The 18,775-nt window shown below is 42.0% G+C and overlaps 2 protein-coding genes across 2 annotated transcripts; one reads left to right on the top strand and one right to left on the bottom strand.

The window, feature by feature from the left end:
• Positions 1 to 107: 107 nt before the first annotated feature.
• LOC309851664 (olfactory receptor 3A2) lies at positions 108 to 1,082 on the top strand (the record flags this gene model as incomplete). Its single annotated transcript, XM_082707283.1, has 1 exon — positions 108 to 1,082. The coding sequence occupies exon 1, from the start codon at positions 135 to 137 to the stop codon at positions 1,080 to 1,082; it is 948 nt and encodes a 315-aa protein (XP_082563409.1). The 5' UTR covers positions 108 to 134.
• Positions 1,083 to 9,256: 8,174 nt separating this feature from the next.
• LOC309851631 (olfactory receptor 1D2) lies at positions 9,257 to 10,219 on the bottom strand (the record flags this gene model as incomplete). The annotated part of the gene is made up of 1 exon (XM_082707216.1): positions 9,257 to 10,219. The coding sequence occupies one exon, from the start codon at positions 10,217 to 10,219 to the stop codon at positions 9,257 to 9,259; it is 963 nt and encodes a 320-aa protein (XP_082563342.1).
• Between the last annotated feature and the right edge of the window lie 8,556 nt (positions 10,220 to 18,775).

The following is an 18,775-nucleotide window of genomic DNA, read 5'->3' on the forward strand; positions in this document are numbered from 1 at the left end:
TGGAAATATTATCCCTTAGACAGCTGAGAACTGGCTCTGAACATAGGTGGGTTAAAACATTTATGTTTTAATAAATAAATACATTGGAATAGACTGATTATCTCCCCTCCTGGGACATTGCCTTACAGAAACTCATGGATCCAGAATTTGGAGTCAACAGGACGTCTGTTACTGAGTTCATTCTACTGGGCCTAGTAGAAACAGAACAGCTACAGTCTGTGGTCTTTGTAGTCTTCCTCTTTGCCTACCTGGTCACAGTCGGAGGCAACCTCAGCATTCTGGCTGCCATCTTGGTGGAGCCTAAACTCCACACCCCCATGTACTTCTTCCTGGGGAACCTATCAGTGCTGGATGTTGGATGCATCACTGTCACTGTTCCCTCGATGTTGGCTCGTCTCCTGTCCCACAAGCGTACAATTCCCTATGGAGCCTGCCTCACACAGCTTTTCTTCTTTCACCTTCTGGCTGGGATGGACTGCTTTCTGTTGACCGTCATGGCCTATGACCGATTCCTGGCCATCTGTCAGCCCCTTACTTACAACACCAGAATGAGCCAGACAGTCCAGAAAATATTGGTGGCTATGTCCTGGGCTTTAGGTTTCACTAATGCACTAAATCACACTATTGCCCTAAATACCCTCAACTTCTGTGGTCCCAATGCAGTCAATCACTTCTACTGTGACCTCCCACAGCTCTTCCGGCTCTCCTGCTCCAGCACCCAACTCAACGAGCTGCTGCTCTTTGTAGCAGCAGCCTTCATGGCTGTAACCCCCTTGGTCCTCATCACTGTGTCTTACGCACATGTGGCAGCTGCAGTCCTACAAATCCGCTCAGTGGAAGGCAGGAAGAAGGCCTTTTCCACATGTGGCTCCCACCTCACTGTGGTTTGCCTCTTCTATGGTACTGGTATCTTCAACTACATGCGTCTTGGTTCTGAGGAGTCTTCAGACAAGGATAAAGGGGTTGGGGTCTTTAACACTGTTATCAATCCCATGCTGAATCCACTTATCTACAGCCTTAGAAACCCTGATGTCCAGGGTGCCCTGTGGCGAGTACTTGTGGGGAGGCAGTCACTGACCTAAAGGTTGATAGCATCCCTTCCTTCTTGCCTTTTCTGGTTTAAGGGAAAATTCTCATGAAGGCAATAACCTTGGAAAATGGTCCCAAACCATATCTCTCACTGCCTGAAGATCTGTGTGATGTATTTGTCCAGCAAAGAAGTCCTACATAACTGATTCATACAGCAAATATTTATTAAATTGCTTCTATGATCCAGACACTCTCCTAGGGGACTAGTGAACAAAGTAGAAGTCTCTGAACTTATGCAAGTCACATTCTAATTAAGAGAGACAAAATCATAAATAAGCATCATGTGTGGAATATCACATATCAGTAAGGGCTATAAAGAAAAACAAAGATAGGAGGATATAAGCAAGTGCCTTGGGTAAGTTGCTGCCTTGTATATAGCTGTGCTCATTTTCTAGGTAAGGTTGAAGCCTTAGGGGCTGGGTAGCTCTGGACACTAATGTCCTACAGGGAAGGGCTATTTGGCTAATATGTAACCCATTAACCTAAGTAACCAGGAATATCATGGTGAAGTTTTTTTTTTTTCTGGTGGGGACATAAGATTCCACCTAGATCAGAGTGCAGAAAACAGTTTAAAACCATTGGTCCAGTGCCAAGTTTATTCTATTCTACACTTAACCTTTCACCTCCAAAAAAAAAAAAAAAAATCAATTCCTTCTCTTCACTGCCACACAAGAACCCAATAGGATGTTTAGTGGACACGCAAGGTCTGTAGAGAGAAACAGATCACTAAATTAAAACTGCATTAATGCACACACGATATATCTTCATGTCAAAAAAGAATGTTCCATCTTCACCCCTTTGTTATTGGATGAATCCTCCTGTTCACATATGTGATAAAGCTTTTGGAAGAATAAGCATTTATACTCCAACCACGTCTTTTGATTTTTTTCAGTGAAGAATGTAAAATATAACTTTTTCCTTCAAAGTCTTATTTTTTCCTCCCAAATCTCTTAGCTCCAAAAATCCCCATACATGAGGTTTCTGGTAGTAATGCCTCTTTCTAACTTTATAAATACATCAGTACAGCTCCAATCCAGAGAATTTTCTCATCCTGATGTTTATTCAGTCTTCAGCTCATCCATTTCTGATTTGCATCTTTTCCTCAGCCTCTCTTGGAAGGCTACTTACCCTCACCTGGCAATTCCACTACCCCTCCACTGTATCATTCCTAAATCTGTCCTATGGCTACACCTGGACATTGGCTTTCCTGTTGTCTCTTCTTGAAGCCACAGAACTGAGGCCAGGTTGAGATGAGAATGGAAAGAAAACACAGAAGAGTGGGTGGTAGGACAGGAGTGGGAGTGGAGGAACGAAGATATAATATGAGGATATAGGGAGGGACGGGAGATGATGGTGAGCAGAAGGGGTAAGAAGGAAGGATAGAAATTAGGAAAAGGACACAAGGAGAAATTAGGAAAAGGAGATAAGAGAGGGTGGGATAATTGGGAATTATCAAATTGATAATTGAGGTTATCAATTTGATAATTGAGAATTATCAAACAAGATGCCTCAGGAATGTTGAGCTTGAAGATGAGTATGGAGAAAATGAAAAATGAATGATGATGAGATGAGAATAAAATTCATACTATGGAATCAATTCCCATCCCTATGGCAGGCTCCCCCCAAACCCGCTTCCTTCTAACTAGGAAAAAAAAATAAAGTATAAGTTTTGCTGAAGGTATAATAATGAAAAGTGGTCTAGGTGCTCTCTTCTGTTTCCTCTGGCTAGAAACCATACCTGGGAGAAGAGAGAGTTGAGCTGATAAGGGAAAAGGAGGGTGGATGTATGTACTCAGAGTTCATTCCCCACAACCCCACTGGCCCACTCAAGTTGTCAGCCCCCCTGCCTTTGGGGACAGTGCCTGGCAATATAGTCTGAGGTACAGAAATTATGTATGTCTTTTTCCTGATATCTTTCAGTCTCCAGACACCTCAGTGTTAAAGAAAATTAGCTTCTCCCAAAGGGCAAAGTTCTTAAGAGTAAAAATCAGGAATGTGGGCTATATCCACTGCTCTGAGACCTTAGAAATTTCCTTTCTGTGACTGGGCTTGTTCCTACCTACACCATAAAGAACTGGGACAAGGTCATCTCCACAGCTCTTCACATTAAATGACCCTCTATTACAATAGGCTGGATGAAATTTTTCCTAGGGCTGAACCCAGAAAACCTTTTGAGAACATTATCACCACTATTTCCACAACTCCATCTACCCTATGAGCCTTTGACTCTGCCCCCAACTAATCTTATCTATTACCCATCAAAGATCCCCAGACCTTGGTGAGACAGAGCAGGGACTGGACTCTGGTCCTCTCAGCCCTAACTGCAAAATCCAGCATTCCTTGATAGCTGAAACTCTATGCCTCTTGAATAGCATATCTTTTAAGAATGCAGAAGCAGGATGTCTACCAAAGGAGGAACTCAACAACAAAGACTGGCATGGATGGGACCAAACCAGTCTGTGCCAAGACCAACACCAGAGCTGACCTTTCCCCAACTTTCTCTCTCATTAAAATACTGAAAATCATGCCTGGGATGGATATTTAACATGCTAATTACACATATGACACATGAAGAAGCATGACCTTCAAGTGTGTCAGTGCCAATAAATCCCCACCTCTCTTTGTTTAAAAGACACCCTTTTCCCTCCTCATAGAAAACATTTCTTCTTCGGCTCATGTAATTGCCCCTTCCTTTTCCTCATAAAAAGCCCCTTGGTTTCATCCTGTAAGCAGGGCACTTCTTGGGTGTCTACCAGACTCCATGCTCTCAGAAGTGCAATTCTTTAATCCTAAATCAATGCTCATTTGCCTCTCGCTGTGGCTCTTTATTTTCAGATTGACAATCTTTTCTTATAATTTTATGATTTTATGTCTCGCATTGAGTGGAAAAGATTTTTTCCATCTCCATCTGATTAGATAGGCTAGGTTACACTGTGCTAACAAACATCCTCTAAAATCTTCATGGTTTTCTACAGCAAATGTTAAATTCTCATTTATGTGACCTCAATTATTTGATAGCTCTAGAAAGGTTGCTGTTGTTTTGATTGTTCATCTTCTTTCTTATTTTGAGTATGAGAGTAATGATGTCAGAGAGGAAGCCAGAAAAAACTACAATGTATTTTACCTGATAATTGCATGTAGTGAACACTTACAGTCTTTCTGACTTCTATTTCCCCTTTTCTAACAGCTATTAGTTTCTATTTGGCATCCGGATTGTTCCTGGGAATGATGGTTCTCTGTGGGCATGGGGCCTAATCTAGTTTAATACAATTCTTCACAGTGAGTAAGGAAAGGGTTAAGGTGTAGGCAGGGAGAGGTAGGAGACCCCTGGCTGGGCTCTGAAACTATTCCTGGCAGGCAGAATCTGATAAGCCAGAGTGAACAAGAGATAAAGAAACAGATCACCAGGCCTCTGATGTCAGGGAATATTTTTCTTTGGTGGCTACAGTGTGATCATAGAAAATAGCCAAACCTCAAAGAATTAAGTCATTAAAGGTGTTATCAATGGTTCTTGCTCAAACCAAGATGGCACAAGAATCTCAAGGCCACAAGCTTCCCAGTCAGTTCTACATCCATTCAGTGGCAGCTCTTTTGGGAACCCTCTCACTCTAGAGAGCTTCTTCTTGGCTTTCTGCTTTCACTTTCACTTAATAAACTTTCACTTCACTTCACCCACTTGTGTACGTGAGATTCATTCTTCAACTCTGTGAGACAAGAACCCTGCGATCCAGGGACAATGCTAGCCTTTCACAACTGGGTTTCCATGACAGAATTAAGCCCTATACAAAATTATCAGAATGATGATGTTCTCAATTCTCCCAAGGCTCCATAGCACATTCTAGATGCACAGGACAGAAGTTAACTTACTGCATAGAATTACCTTAGTTATTAGAACTCAATTCCCTTTGGAACTGGCTGAGAAGAGCCACTCTAAACCTGTTCCTCATAAAGGAAACTTTCAACTGTTAATGTTTGTGGGCCCTGCTCCTGGGTTTTCAGAGAAGATACACTTTTACCAAGGTCAGAATGACTTAACCACACTTCAAAGGGCAAAAGCTCTTTCTGCCCTGAGCACTCATTGTACATCTCCTTCATTAGCAAATAACCTAAAAAGAAATATTTCAGACTTAAGAATAAAAATCCCTCCTGGCCGAGGGTTTTGAAGTGGCGGGGGGTGGGAGGTTGGGATACCAGGTGGTGGGTATTATAGAGGGCATGGATTGCATGGAGCACTGGGTGTGGTGCAAAAATAATGAATACTGTTATGCTGAAAATAAATAAAAAATAAATAAATAAAAATCCCCCCTGGCATTCTATTCCCACACCTCTGAAGTCTGCAATCTTGCTCATACTAAAAGCATATGATAAAGCCTGTAATTTTCTGAAATGCTCTTCCTCACGATGATTTGTAACTCTTGGTGTAACAAAAACATATAAGATCCTGTATTAAACATTCCTTCTCCAGAGCACTCCCTTCTTTGTAAAGATTGTGTATCCCAGGCAGCTGTCCTTGCTTGGCCTCAAATAAAATTTAAAACTCTCTTCCTTTTTTTTTTAGAAATTTTAAAAAGTTTGTTCATTTTGTGTCAACACTCCTGGTCAAGCAAAGAAACATCCTTGCCCTCAGAAGTCTGGGAGGCCTCAAAGAGCTACCAGATGAACTAGGGGGGCAAAATGCAGGAAAACAAGGAACCCCAGAATGACACTGCTGACAGCTGCTCTGCTTTCCCCACAAGCCTGTCTTGATTTCAAGACAGGGGCTGAGAGGCTGGGAGCAGAAGGTGCAGCTGAGAGACTGAGTTGTGAGGCAAGCGTTAGCAGTCTTATGGAGACAAAAAGTGGAGGCAGAATCCTGTCAGAGGGAAGGAGTTGAAAACTCCAGGTTTTCAACTGGGATTTCCAAAATGTTACATTCTAGAAGTAACACATAATAGGAAATAGGCCAACTCTCATCAAATATGTGCCTGAAACCATAGGGTAGTACTGAATCCTGTATGAATACTATGTTTTTTCCACATACATAACTAGATAGTAGGTACAGTAAGAGATTAACAACAATAATAAAATAAAACAATGATAACAATGAACTGTAATGTGAATGTGTTCTTTCTCTCTCTTAAAATATCTTAGCTTCTCTTGTGATGGTGTAAGGATGACAAAATGGCTGCCTGAGGGAGAAGATAGAAGGAGATGGATGACATAGGCTCTGTGATGTTGCCTTAGGACACTTTTGAAGTTCTGAGGATGTGTCAGGAGATCCGTCTGCTGCCTGACTGTGGTTGACCGCAGATAACCAAAACTACAGTAAACCAAACCACACTTAAGGGGGGACTACTGTATAATCAGAGCTTACGTCCCAGAACTATTAACTAGGTATGGGGAAAATGCCTAAATGTCCCATAGTAATAACAGTTTCCCACAATCTACCACAGCTCAAAAGGCCAAATTAAGTCCCCTTAACACTCAGGATTTTAAATAAAAGATATTTATTGGGATGAAGAAGACAAAAAAAGAGAACAGAGGCACCAGCTGCCATTCCCCCTCCTTCCACCTCCTGTATCCAAATGTGTATCCCATGTTCTAGATGTCATCCTTCTGGATGGTTGAGGAAGAAGTGATTGTTGTGGAGCAGAACGTGGCTCCTGAGGGACACCACCCTACTCCGAAGGGAGTGATAAACTCCAGGGCCTGCCTTCTAGTGCCTGCTTGTGGACAGAAGAGGGGGAGGCTTTTTTTCTCAGGGACACAATTTTGGGGAGAGTGACAGGTCAGTAGCTGAGCTCACCAGAAACCCTGCTTCATCTTTGTAGAACTATGTTGCCAACGAAGTATAAAATTGCTTTTGCTTTTACCTGTTGTACTTAAAAGTTCTAGGGCTTCCTCTCCTTCCCACATCCCTCAAGGCTAATAAACACAAACAATACATAAACAGGAACTTGTGACCCCTCTTATTAAAGTATAGGTCATCATGAGCTTTGTGGAGCATGATTCAGGAAATGTATCAAAGGCTCTGAACAATGGAAATATTTGGCTCCATAATTCCATTTCACCAATTTCCCCTAAGGAAACAATATCAAAGATGTACATATGGAGACACTATTGCCATGTTGCAAAGAGTAGGAAAACTGAAAGCAACTAAAATATGGAACAAGTGTGTTATATAAGTTCTGCTGTAATCATTAAATGGCACATAAAATACTGTGTAGGCATTAAGTTGTCATGTGGCTGAATATTTGCTAACATAGAAAGGCATTATTAATCGAAAAGGCAAGTTTAAAAACAATTTGAATTCATTCTGAAATGAGAGGGAGAGCAGAGATCAAAGTTTAGAATTTATACCGGAGTTTTAGAATTTATACCAGAGTTGTCTTTGGGTAACAGACATACAGGTGAGTATTTGGGGGTTATTTTTATTTTAATGTTTCTTTAAGAAATGCACATTGTTGATTTACTAAAAACAATAAAATTTAAAACTCATAACATCCCGAGGTACCTCATTGTCCACAGACTCTATTTGGAGCTCCTCTACAAGGTATTGGAGGCCTTTTGAGATCCCTCCCACCTCCACCTTCAGCTTCATCACTAGCTGCTGCTTGTCTCAGCAGGTACACTCAAGCAGGACATCCCCCTCACCTATCAGACTGTTTCCTGTTCTTTGTCCACCTGTCCCTGCTCAGTAAAAACCACACTGACTATGGGCCAATGACTAGTTCACATAATCACCTAATAGCAATTCATGATGCTATTGTACTCAACGTTCAGATGAGAACACAAGGCCTAACCAGGGATGACCATGACCACACAAGGGATAGGTAGGCCTGGGACGAAAACGCTGGCTGGCTACTGCAGATAGGAAGACTCTACTCCACACCGTGTCCCTCCTTTCTTGCAGTGACCTTACTTTGCCCTGCCCTTTTTCCTGGGTAACTCTTCATGTGGCAGGGTGTTATGTAAGGCTCAGCTCAGCTGTCACCACCCTAAGGAAGCCTTCCCTGAATCCTCCCTCACGAACAAGCCAAGCTAGGCTTTCCTCCTTTGTGCCCTCCAATCCTCCTGCCCAGAGTATAACCATTGCTTTCAGACATTGCATTAAAATACTCTTCTTCATTGTCTATTGTGAGCTTCTGATTCAGATCTGTAACCCAGTTTGAGGCCCTTAAAAGGCACTCAGTCCTTATCAGTTACTTAAATTGAACCTCAGATCAATTCAATTCTTCATCTGTCAAACTCTTGTCTGGCTCCATGGATTGATCTGCAAAGGACTGCTCTCTGTTTGGAAATGCCACCGCCCAGTGACTAACCTTCTCATCAGTTGCTATTCAGTGTCTCTTCATCGCATTGTACATGGCTGGTTGAACCTAAGTAGAGACTGAGTCTCACAGTGACCTCCTGCCTTCTACTACCTCCACTGCCACTCCTATTCACGAGCATGTGTTGACAGGCTGGGGAGTTGTGTTTTGAGTGAAGGATGGAGTGGTAGCAAACAGAAGAGACAGGGCAAGTGAGTGAGGAGCCACAGGATGAAGGACAGGATGGGCTGACCAGGGTTAAGGTCTTCCCACAGGGAAAAGGAAAGCAGGAGAAAAGCATAGTTAGTATTGTCCTGAGGCCCGAGAGATGAAAACCAGACCAGAGCAAAGGAGAAAAGTTTGTCTACAAATCTTTCCTGAATAGCAGGGACTGTGTTCAGAGGGAATGTGGGTTAGCATGAAAACAGCGGGGGCCGTGCCCAGCAGAGTTGGAAATGGGCAACCTCATCCAGTGCCCCTGCCATGGGAGTAGGGCAAGTTGTCTTCTCCAGGTGGCTTGTAGGCAGCAGGCCCCTTAGAGAGGGCCAGAACTCAGGACCATGAATTGATGTGTATAGAGAACACCACCTCTTCCACAGGCCATTACTTGGCATATTTTGAAAAGCTGGGATGGTGGTCCTGTGATCAGGAAAGTTGAAAGAATGATCCTGTAAAATTCTAGTATGAGTGTTGGCATTGCCAAGGCTAGCAAGGTCTGGGGGACACTGGTTTACATGGAAGTGTCTTTTCTGCATCACAGATATGTAAGCTTATTCTGAGCTGGAGACATGTCCTAATCACTCTTCTGTCTCCCATAGGATAATGCCTTGCACATGGTAGAGGAAATTCCCAGTCTCCACTTCGATACCCAAAATATCTCAAGTCAACCTCTGGAAAACTTTTCCTAGGAGGAGTCTTCTCAGAGCCCCATGCATGTCCTTGTTCCTCAGGCTGTAGATGAAAGGGTTCATCATGGGGGTCACCACAGCATACATCACTGTGGCTACTGAGTCCTTCATGGAGTAGGTTTGGAGGGGCTGCAGATATACCATGCCAAGTGTCCCATAGAAGAGGGAGACCACAGCCAAATGGGAAGCACAGGTGGAGAAGGCTTTGTACTTCCCAGTGGCTGAGGGTATTTGGAGGATGGCTCTGACAATTCGGACATAGGACATGATCATGAACCCTAAAGGGGTGAGGAAAATAAAGCAGCCTGTGGCAATCAGCACTATATGATTGACTTCAGTATTGGAACATGCCAGCCTCAGCAGCACATACATCTCACAGAAGATGTAGTGGATCTTCCGGGAACCACAGAATGTTACCCTGGTCATGAGGAGGGTGTGGGTGAGGCCATAGAAAACAGAAAGTGCCCAACACAAGGTGAGGAGCATAATACAGAGCCCAGGACTCATGACCGTGGTGTAGTGGAGGGGGCGGCAGATGGCCACATAACGGTCATATGCCATTGTGACCAGGATAAGGTTGTCCAGGGCCACCAAGGAGACTAGGAAGTAGAGCTGTGTCAGACACCCCACATAGGAGATGGCTTTGTTCTGAGACTGGAGGCTCACCAGCATCTTGGGGATTGTATTGGTGACAAAGAAGAGGTCAGTGAAGGAGAGGTTGGCCAGGAAGAAGTACATGGGTGTGTGCAGGCGGGGATCAAAGCTGATGGCCAGGATGATGAGCACATTTCCCACCACTGTGACCAGGTACATGGACAGGAACATCCAGAACAGGACCCACTGCTGCTCAGGACTGTCTGAGATCCCCAGGAGCAGAAACTCAGAGACTCCACTATTGTTGACTCCATCCATTTCCTCAACTGTCTGCAACATAGGCACCAATAAATGTTTGTTTATTAAGTGTCCTCAATTGAACATAGACATTCATGTAAGCAAAATTAATTGTTTTCCTAGCATTAAAATACCTGACTAAATTTTATAATTTAAAAATGTTATTATCAAAGTATAATTGATATACAATGTTGTATTAGTTTCAGGTGTACAGTAGTGATTGGGCAATTCTGCGCATTCTGCAATGCTTACCACAGTATATGTAGTCACCATCTGTCAGTATATGATATTATTACAATATTATTGGCTATATTCCCTATGCTGTACTTTTCATATATGTGGCTTATTATGTAAATGGAAGTTGATATTTCTTAATCTAGGTCCCACCCACATCCCCCCTGGCAACCACCAGGTTGTTCTCTACATTTAAGGGTCTGTTTGGTTTTTGTTTGTTTCTCAATGTGGAGTTGGCTTCAGATCCTTTCTCCCCCTTCCTCTGCCCCTCCTGCTTGTACTCTCTCTCTCTCTAAAATATATTAATAAATCTTTTTTTAAAAAAAGAAACAAGAAGTGTTTACAAGAATGTGGAGAACCCTTCTGAGAATTTAAACTGGTGTAGCCACTGTGGAAAACAGTATGGAGGCTCCTCCAAAAATTAAAAATATAATATTTTAAGTTAAGAACAAACTAATAATAGGCACAAACACATAACATTGAAAATCTTTATGCAACTCTGTCATTCCAGCAATTTCTAATCTGGCATACTCAATATTACAGGAATAATGTCTATGTCTTATTTAAAATTCTATCATCTTATAATACATGAGAAATGTTTAAAGATCTCTATGTGATGATATTAAATAGATTCCTAAAGGATATCTAAAACCAGTGTATGTATTATAAGAAATGGCTATTATACAGTTGGACAAAGGGAGAGAATAAAACAATTGGAAAGGAGAAGGTAAAATTATTTGCTGATAGGATGTTCTATCTGGGGAACCTATGACAATCAACTGAAATGCCATTAGAAATACAAAGCAGCCTTTGTAAAGTGGTCAGTCACACAAGGGAGAAGACCCCAAACCAAGAATGCTCCCAGTAAGCCATACAGCGCCATGATTCAGACTGGGCTATTAGATGCTGGTATCCGTGTTTGAACTCCGCTAGTTGCTGTGAAACTTCAGGCCAGTGACCTGAGCTCCTCAAAATTCACTCTCTTCCTGTGAAAGGTGAGTGGTGGCAAAGATAAATTTAAGCAATAAAGTGCTTAACACAAAGAGTTGGCATTTAGTGTGCACTCAATACATATTGCCTATACTACTATAAATAAATATATGTAAACAATCATGGGGTGAAAATACAATGTGAAACAATTCTATTCACATCATCAATACAATATTCGAAGCATTAAGATATTAAGAATCGTCCAGGACCTTCCAATTATCCTTTTTTCCATTTAATAATAAGTGGACAGACTTACTCATTTCTAAATAGAAAGATGGAATATTGTAAAGGTGCATATTCTCCTAAATTAATCCGAAGTTCAGTTAGCCTAGTTGAAGTCAAAATCATAACAAGATTTTTAGGAAACAAAGACTATTCTAAATTTTATATGAAAATAAACCAGGAAAATTCTTGAAAAAGTGTAAGAATGGGACTCTTTGTCTACCAACTATAAAGGATTATGAACCAGTGTGGTAATGGTGCTTGAGTGAAGAGTAGAGTTTTAGAAGCAGAGCCAAATCAGGCAGGACTGAGTGGATTATTAGGGTAGTACTTTAAAATGACAGGTTGCATATAAAAGGTTGCATTATTCAATAAATGGTATTGGGATAACAGTCTATTTAGGGGAAAACATTAGATCAACAACATTTTTATAAAATATTTAAGATTAAAACAGCTTATTGTCTTTCTTTCCTTTGGAAAATCTACCATACATGGAATGAAAACTTTGAAAATTAAAAATGAGAGAATATAACTAGACTGGATTTAATTCACCATTTTCTAAATTTCAATGTCTTTTTAGTTGAGACATGAAGGACAAAAAGCAGTCAGTCTTATGAAGCCCTAAGCAAAGTCCTCTGCAGGTAGAGATGTGTGTGCAAAGGCCCTGAGGAAAGGTTTGCCATGTTTATGTAATGAATAAGGACCAGTGTGGTTGAATGAGAAGGGTATGGGTGAGATGTGAGGTCATGCAGGTCAGCAGGGTCCTGAGCAGTCAATCTTGTTAAGGTTTTAAAACTTTATTCTATAAGTGCAATTAGGAAGCCTTAAAGGATTTTAAGTAAAAAAGGATGTGTGTGTGTGTGTGTGTGTGTGTGTGTGTGTATCTAAACATATATATATTTAGCAATTATCTTTTTTGTATTTTATGACAGTATTTTAATAATCGGATATGGGTGTGACATTTTTGATCTGAAGCTTTTTTAGTGCCTATTCACTGACATTAAACCATACTTTTCTTATTTATGAGAAAGATTGGGCCCTATCTTCTTATTGTATGAGCCAATCTTTTTCCTTTTTATCATCGCATCTGTGTTAACTTCCGTCTTAAACTTGTATTCACTTAGTGTTAACTTCTATTTGAAATTTGTTGAAATGTCTTCCCTACACTTAAATATAAATTTTTAAAGATATTCCGTGGATTTTTTCCAAATAAAATTACCTTTTTATTATATTGCAATCTATTAAATATCAACAAAAAAATTCATTATGAAAAATTCAAGCAATACAAGAAAAATGTAAACAAAAGTGAAAACTACCCCACATTCTGTTAACATTTGGTGAATTCTTTTGGTTTTGTTTTTTCACTAAATCATTTTTATTCACTCAACAACATCCTGGAGAACATTCTCTAAATCAATATTTTCATCCTTTTTAATGGTTGCATACTATTGCATTTTATGATTATATTATACACATTTTTATAAATATTCTACAGATGGATATTTAGATTTTTTTCCTTGTTTTCCCCATTACAAAAATACACCAGTGAATACTTTTGTACATTTAGTTTGGACATATTTTTAGTTATAGTAAAAAAGACACATACTTTTCATTTTCATACATATTGCCAGTGTCCTAGGCTCATTCATTCTTTGCCAATCTCATTTGTGAAACATGTTTTAATTTTCACAGCTTTCATTACAGGTAAATCAAGAGAAAGAAATTTTTTAATTAACTCAATACCTCAAGGAAATATCAAAATGGACTTTTTGGAGCTAAATCACAAGAGAAAATTGTCTCTTAAAGAAGGAAAGACAAGGGTCATAAATTAAACTGGCAGTTATTGAAGATACTTGAGATCCGGGAACTTCCTGCTTTTATGTAAGAAATCACTGTGATCATGCTGGGCACTGACGCAAATACCAGACTGTTTATACTCAGTTTTCCCATTTTTTTGTAAATTTAATTTTATATTTCCTGAAAGTCATAGAAGTATGCTCTAAAGCACATTTTCATATACACAAACACATACATACACAATTACTCTTGAAAAATATTTTCTCCACATTACTGGGTATTTTCCACACAGACCAAAAGGAGAAAAATGTACACTCAATAATGTCATTTTGTGACTTTGGAAACAAACAAACAAAAAGGACATGCTTTTGATCAAGCAATTTTTAGTTCTAGAAATTTATCTTAGGAAAGATGTTATTAGGCAAAATGTAAAAAATGTATATATGTTTATCAGAGCCTTGTTAATAATAGTTAAAAGAAACTTAGCTTAAAAAATTACAGAATAGACAAATCCATAGAGACATTAAATCAACTGGTGGTTGCCAGGAGCTGTGGGAAGGGCAAAATGGAAGTGACTGTTAATGGGCCAAGACTTCTGTTGGGAGTCACAAAAATGTCCTAAAATTTGATTATTGTGACAGTTGTCAATTCTGTGAGTATATTCAAACCACTGAGTTGTATACTTTAAATGAGTCAATTTTAATGGTATTGACTTAAATCTCAATAAAGTGGTTCTAGGGTGCCTGGGTGGCTCAGTGGGTTAAGCCTCTGCCTTCAGCTCAGGTCATGATCTCAGGGTCCTGGGATGGTGTCCAACTTCAGGCTCTCTGCTCGTCAGGGAGCCTGCTTCCTCCTCTCTCTCTGCCTGCCTCTCTGCCTACTTGTGATGTCTCTCTGTCAAATAAATAAATAAAATCTTTTTAAAAATTAAATTAAATAAAAAATAAAGCTGTTCTAAAAAATTGCATAACCCATTAAATCAGAGATTAGAAAGACCATAAGTGATGTTAAAATTTTTCTAATCTGTATGTGGAAAGATGCTTAATTAAAATTCTAGTTTACTCTTACACAATAAACTAGAAAATGTGTGGTTTACCCTGACTTGAGCTAGTGATGCCGGGCCCTGTGTTGTGACTATGAGGAGGAGGAACTGGGAAAGTATGGCAAGGGCTCGCTGTGTCTCAGCCCCCTCCCCAGCCATCCGGGTGCCTGGTGCCTGGACTCAGGGCCCTCTGGTACTCCTCCCCACTGGAACAAGGGTCGGAGGCAGGTAACAAGGCTGGGGAAAGCCAGACCACGTTCAGGAACATTGGCCCATCTGCTTTCTTGCCCTCAAGGCCAGTGTTCCCCACATCTTAGTGTGCATCAGAATCACCTGTGACGCAGATTTTAAAAAAAGATGTTCAGGTCTTTTTAAGATGATTCAATGGCTCTGCACTGAGGACGAAGTCTTTTTTAGAAGTCACCTGGTGATTCTCACTGTGCAGTAATGCTATTCTGAGTCTGTAAGACTCAATGGTTTCTGAACACTTGTGTGGTCAGATGCCCTTAGAGACACAAACACTTCTGCAGTGAAGGCAGAGAGTATAAGGGTGGTATGGAAACGTGTTCCAAACTTAATGTTGGAAAAGTGTCCTTTGGTACCTCCTGTGTTGCTCCCTATTTGCAGGACTGTAAGGAGGCTTATCCCACCAGGGGACCCCTTCCTGCTGGTTTGAGAATCATGTGCAACAGAGCACATGAAATCACTTTGAAAACTGGAGAGTGCCAGAAAGATTGGAGGGATTGTTATTTACCTTTAAATACTAAAGGGTTAGAGGCACCTGGATGGCTCAGTTAAGCATCTGCCTTCAGCTAAGGTCATGATCTCAGGGTCCTGGGATCAAGCCCCACATCGGGCTCCCTGCTCAGCGGGGAGTTTGCTTCTCCCTCTCCCACTCCCCTGCTTGTGTTCCCTCTTTTGCTATGTCTCTCTCTGCCAAATAAATAAATAAAATCTTTTTAAAAAAATGCTAGAGGGTTATATTATATGAAGAATTTTCAAAGAATGTGAGTATGTTTGTGTGACTGAGAAAATGCAGGAGAGAAGAGATCAGAAAAGGGAGGAAGAAAGAGAGAGGCTATGACGTCCAAACCCTACTCACTGCTCTGTGCTGGTCTTAGAGCTCACTCTGTTCTGTTGCCTCCACTTCTCTCCTCCATTCAACGAAAATTCAGAGTCAGGACATAAAGTATCTTAAGTAAGACTGTGGGACTCGGGGCTGGAACAGTGTAAAGGTGAAAGGCAGGCAAGCTGGTACCTGGATCTTTGATCCCTTAGCAGAGGAGACAAACTGTAAGTCTGTGGGCACCCCCGTGAGGCTGGGGGGCCTAAGAGGTGGTGCCTGAGCCCTAGGTTCAGAAAGGAAGTGGCTGAGTCAGAACTGTTTTCAGGCCTATTTGTTAATTTTGGGGAGGCCTCAGGGAAGCAATCCCAAGGCAGCTGCTTCTGACAAACATGTGTAATCACTCCAGTGAACAAGGATCTTGGGAAATGAGTCTTGTTTACAAGGAGTAAGCCAGATTCTCCTTCCCTCTTCTCTCACTTTATTATTTCCCCCGTCGTCTCCCTCCCTCCCTATTTTAGGTGGATAAGATGAATTTGGATGTCCCAAGCCACAGATCCCTTCAGCCTATCTTCTCTCTGACCAAATTCCTAGCACCACTGACTCAGAGATGAAAGGATTCCAGATTCATACAAGCCTATCTACCCCCTCCACACCCTCTAAATAGAGGAACTGGAATTTTAACATCCCTGTCCAGAGAACACTTTGTCTTGTCTTTGTATCTCCACTCTAATCGCAAGCTCACTACCTTAAAACAAATTTCAAGAAAAGTGCTTCCAGTCTCATAGTAGGTAGTTGTAAAACAAATGTCTCCATTTGCAGTCCTTATCTGGGACAGAGACACAGACCCACTGCTGGAGGAGAGGATGAATGATCCAGATTGTATCTGGTTCCACTACTCAGTGGGCCATGGGTAATTTATTGAATTGTTCTAGGCCTCAGTTTCCCCACTTTTCAAATCTAAGAATAACAAAGCCTCCGCTGGTCAAACTATGAGGTGGTCACAGGTGTCTCGGTGCCTCCACCCAGCCACCCCAGGGAGTCAGTTTGTATAATTGGCCTTTCTCCTGCTGCTGAAATCCCTGCACTCCATCTTTACAAGCTGGATCCCCTTCTGGAAGCAGCACGGACACCCTCCCCAACTCTCATCAAAAACAACCTCAGTTACACTCATGCCTGTGATTCTACCTTCCTTCCTTCTTGCTTTATTCCTGTATTATTTATTGATGGCAGGTATTGGGTTAGGTACTGGGGAAATCATTGTGAACAGGAAGGACACAGGTGCCTCCCCTCATGGAGCTTACAGACCAATACAGGAGAGATCTTCTAAAAGCAGACACCCAGAAAAGAAAGCAATCACAACGATGAGTGTCCCAAGGAAGCAGTCATCTGAAATAGGGACCAACTGGGGGAGGAATGGGCATCTTCTCATTGGCTGGTCAGGGAACATCTCCCTGAGAGACATTCAAGCCAAGACCAGAGGCTGAGAGTGTTCCAGCTCCTCAGTGAGTCAGGGAAAGAGCTTTCCAGAGAGAGGGAACAGCATCTGCAAAAGCACAAAAATATGTGTTCAAGGACTGAGAGAAAGCCAGTGCTCTGTCAGCAAATCCATGAATGGCACAGGTTGGGGGGTAGGGAGGTACACAGGAGCAAATGAAGCCAAGGAGTCATTCTTGCTTTTAGTCTAACTGCAACAAGAAGTCAGCAAAGCATTTTCAGCTGGTAGAGTGGGCTGGTTGGATTTAGGTTGAATGGGTAACTCTGGCTGCCATGAGAATAAAAGGTTAGAGGCAGACAGGAATAGCAGTGGCCCAGGCGAGTAGGGGGAGCTGGACTACACTGGGATGGTAGTGGGAGAGAGAGGAAAAGAGATAATCTAGCTACCTTTGGAGATGAAATCATGAAGCTCAATAGTGGACTGGGCCCTAGAGATATTAAAAAAAGGGTAATAAACTCTGGGCACCTGGGTGGCTCAGTTGGTTGAGCATCCCACTCTTTCTTTCTGCTCAGGTCATGATCCCAGGCTCCTGGGATCAAGCCCCACATCAGGCTCCCAGCTCAGCAGAGAACTTCTCTCTCTGCTTCTGCCTGTCCTTCCCCAACCTCCCCACCCCCAATTTGCTTGCTCGCTCGCTCTCTCTCTTGGTCTCTCTGTCTCTCTCAAAAAATAAATAGAAAAGAAAAAAGAATAAGAAAGGGTAAAATCAAGGATGATCTCTTATTTCTGACTTGGAGGACCTGAGGAAGGAGCATAATAAATTAACATAGGGAAGAGTTTGAACTTCTGAGAGGTAGGCAGGGGAGATGGCAAGTGTCACGCCCTCCCTGCCTGCAGAGATGACGCAACACCAACACACACACAGGTCGATGCACAAGCTCTTGTTTATTCCCTGGTCGATCTTTTTACTCCGCTTGCGGGGAAGTTCCCTTGCCTTATGTAGGGCATAACAGCCAATCACAGAGGTGTTCACGTGAACAGGAGGTATCTGGGGCTGGTAGGCAGTGGTGGCATACGGTGCTCATGTGACGAGCATGAGGTCACGTGTGGCCAGGGCAGATGTTTTTAAGGCTGTCCGTACTGCTCCGGCGCCATCTTAGGGGCGTGACCCCCACAGCTCCCCCTTCTTTATTTATTTGTATGGATAAGGGACCATGCCTGTCTTAGGTTGGGATGATCAACTTGCGCCCTTACCCGTCATCAAATACTGCAGAGCATGCTGCAGCTTCTGTCTTAGGTTGGTACGCTGTTATCGTCCTCATTACCCGTCATTGACTACTGGTCCAGCATGCTAAGCCATACTTGGGGTGAGCTACCATGTTCTGTGGCTACCAAGGCTTGATGTACAGCCTGCCGGTCTCTAGCTAATGTGCGTTGGAGGGCCCTTATCCAATGCAGCGCCAGGAGGAGGACAAAGAGCACAATACAGCGGAGTGCAATAGTCCCAAACCAGGATTTCCCAAAAGCCACCACTGCCTGCATAATTTGTAGGAATTGGGAGGCCATGAGAGGGTTGACTCTCACGGCACTGATCTGCAGAATCTCCATCCGGAGGGAGGCTGTTGTGGAATTTGGCTGACCAGGTGCCGTTGAGCATCTGAGATAATTCTCGGGAGAGGTTCGCTGCTTGGGGGAGATTAGAATACAAGTTAGATGTGATGCATATGCCCGATAAGGGCTGGATACAACTGGTAGAGAGAATTTGCAAAATTAGGTTCATTTGTTCCTGGAGGAGATCTACCCTTTGATTGG

Source organism: Mustela nivalis (assembly GCF_964662115.1).
Source record: "Mustela nivalis genome assembly, chromosome: 17".
Lineage (NCBI taxonomy): Eukaryota > Metazoa > Chordata > Mammalia > Carnivora > Mustelidae > Mustela > Mustela nivalis.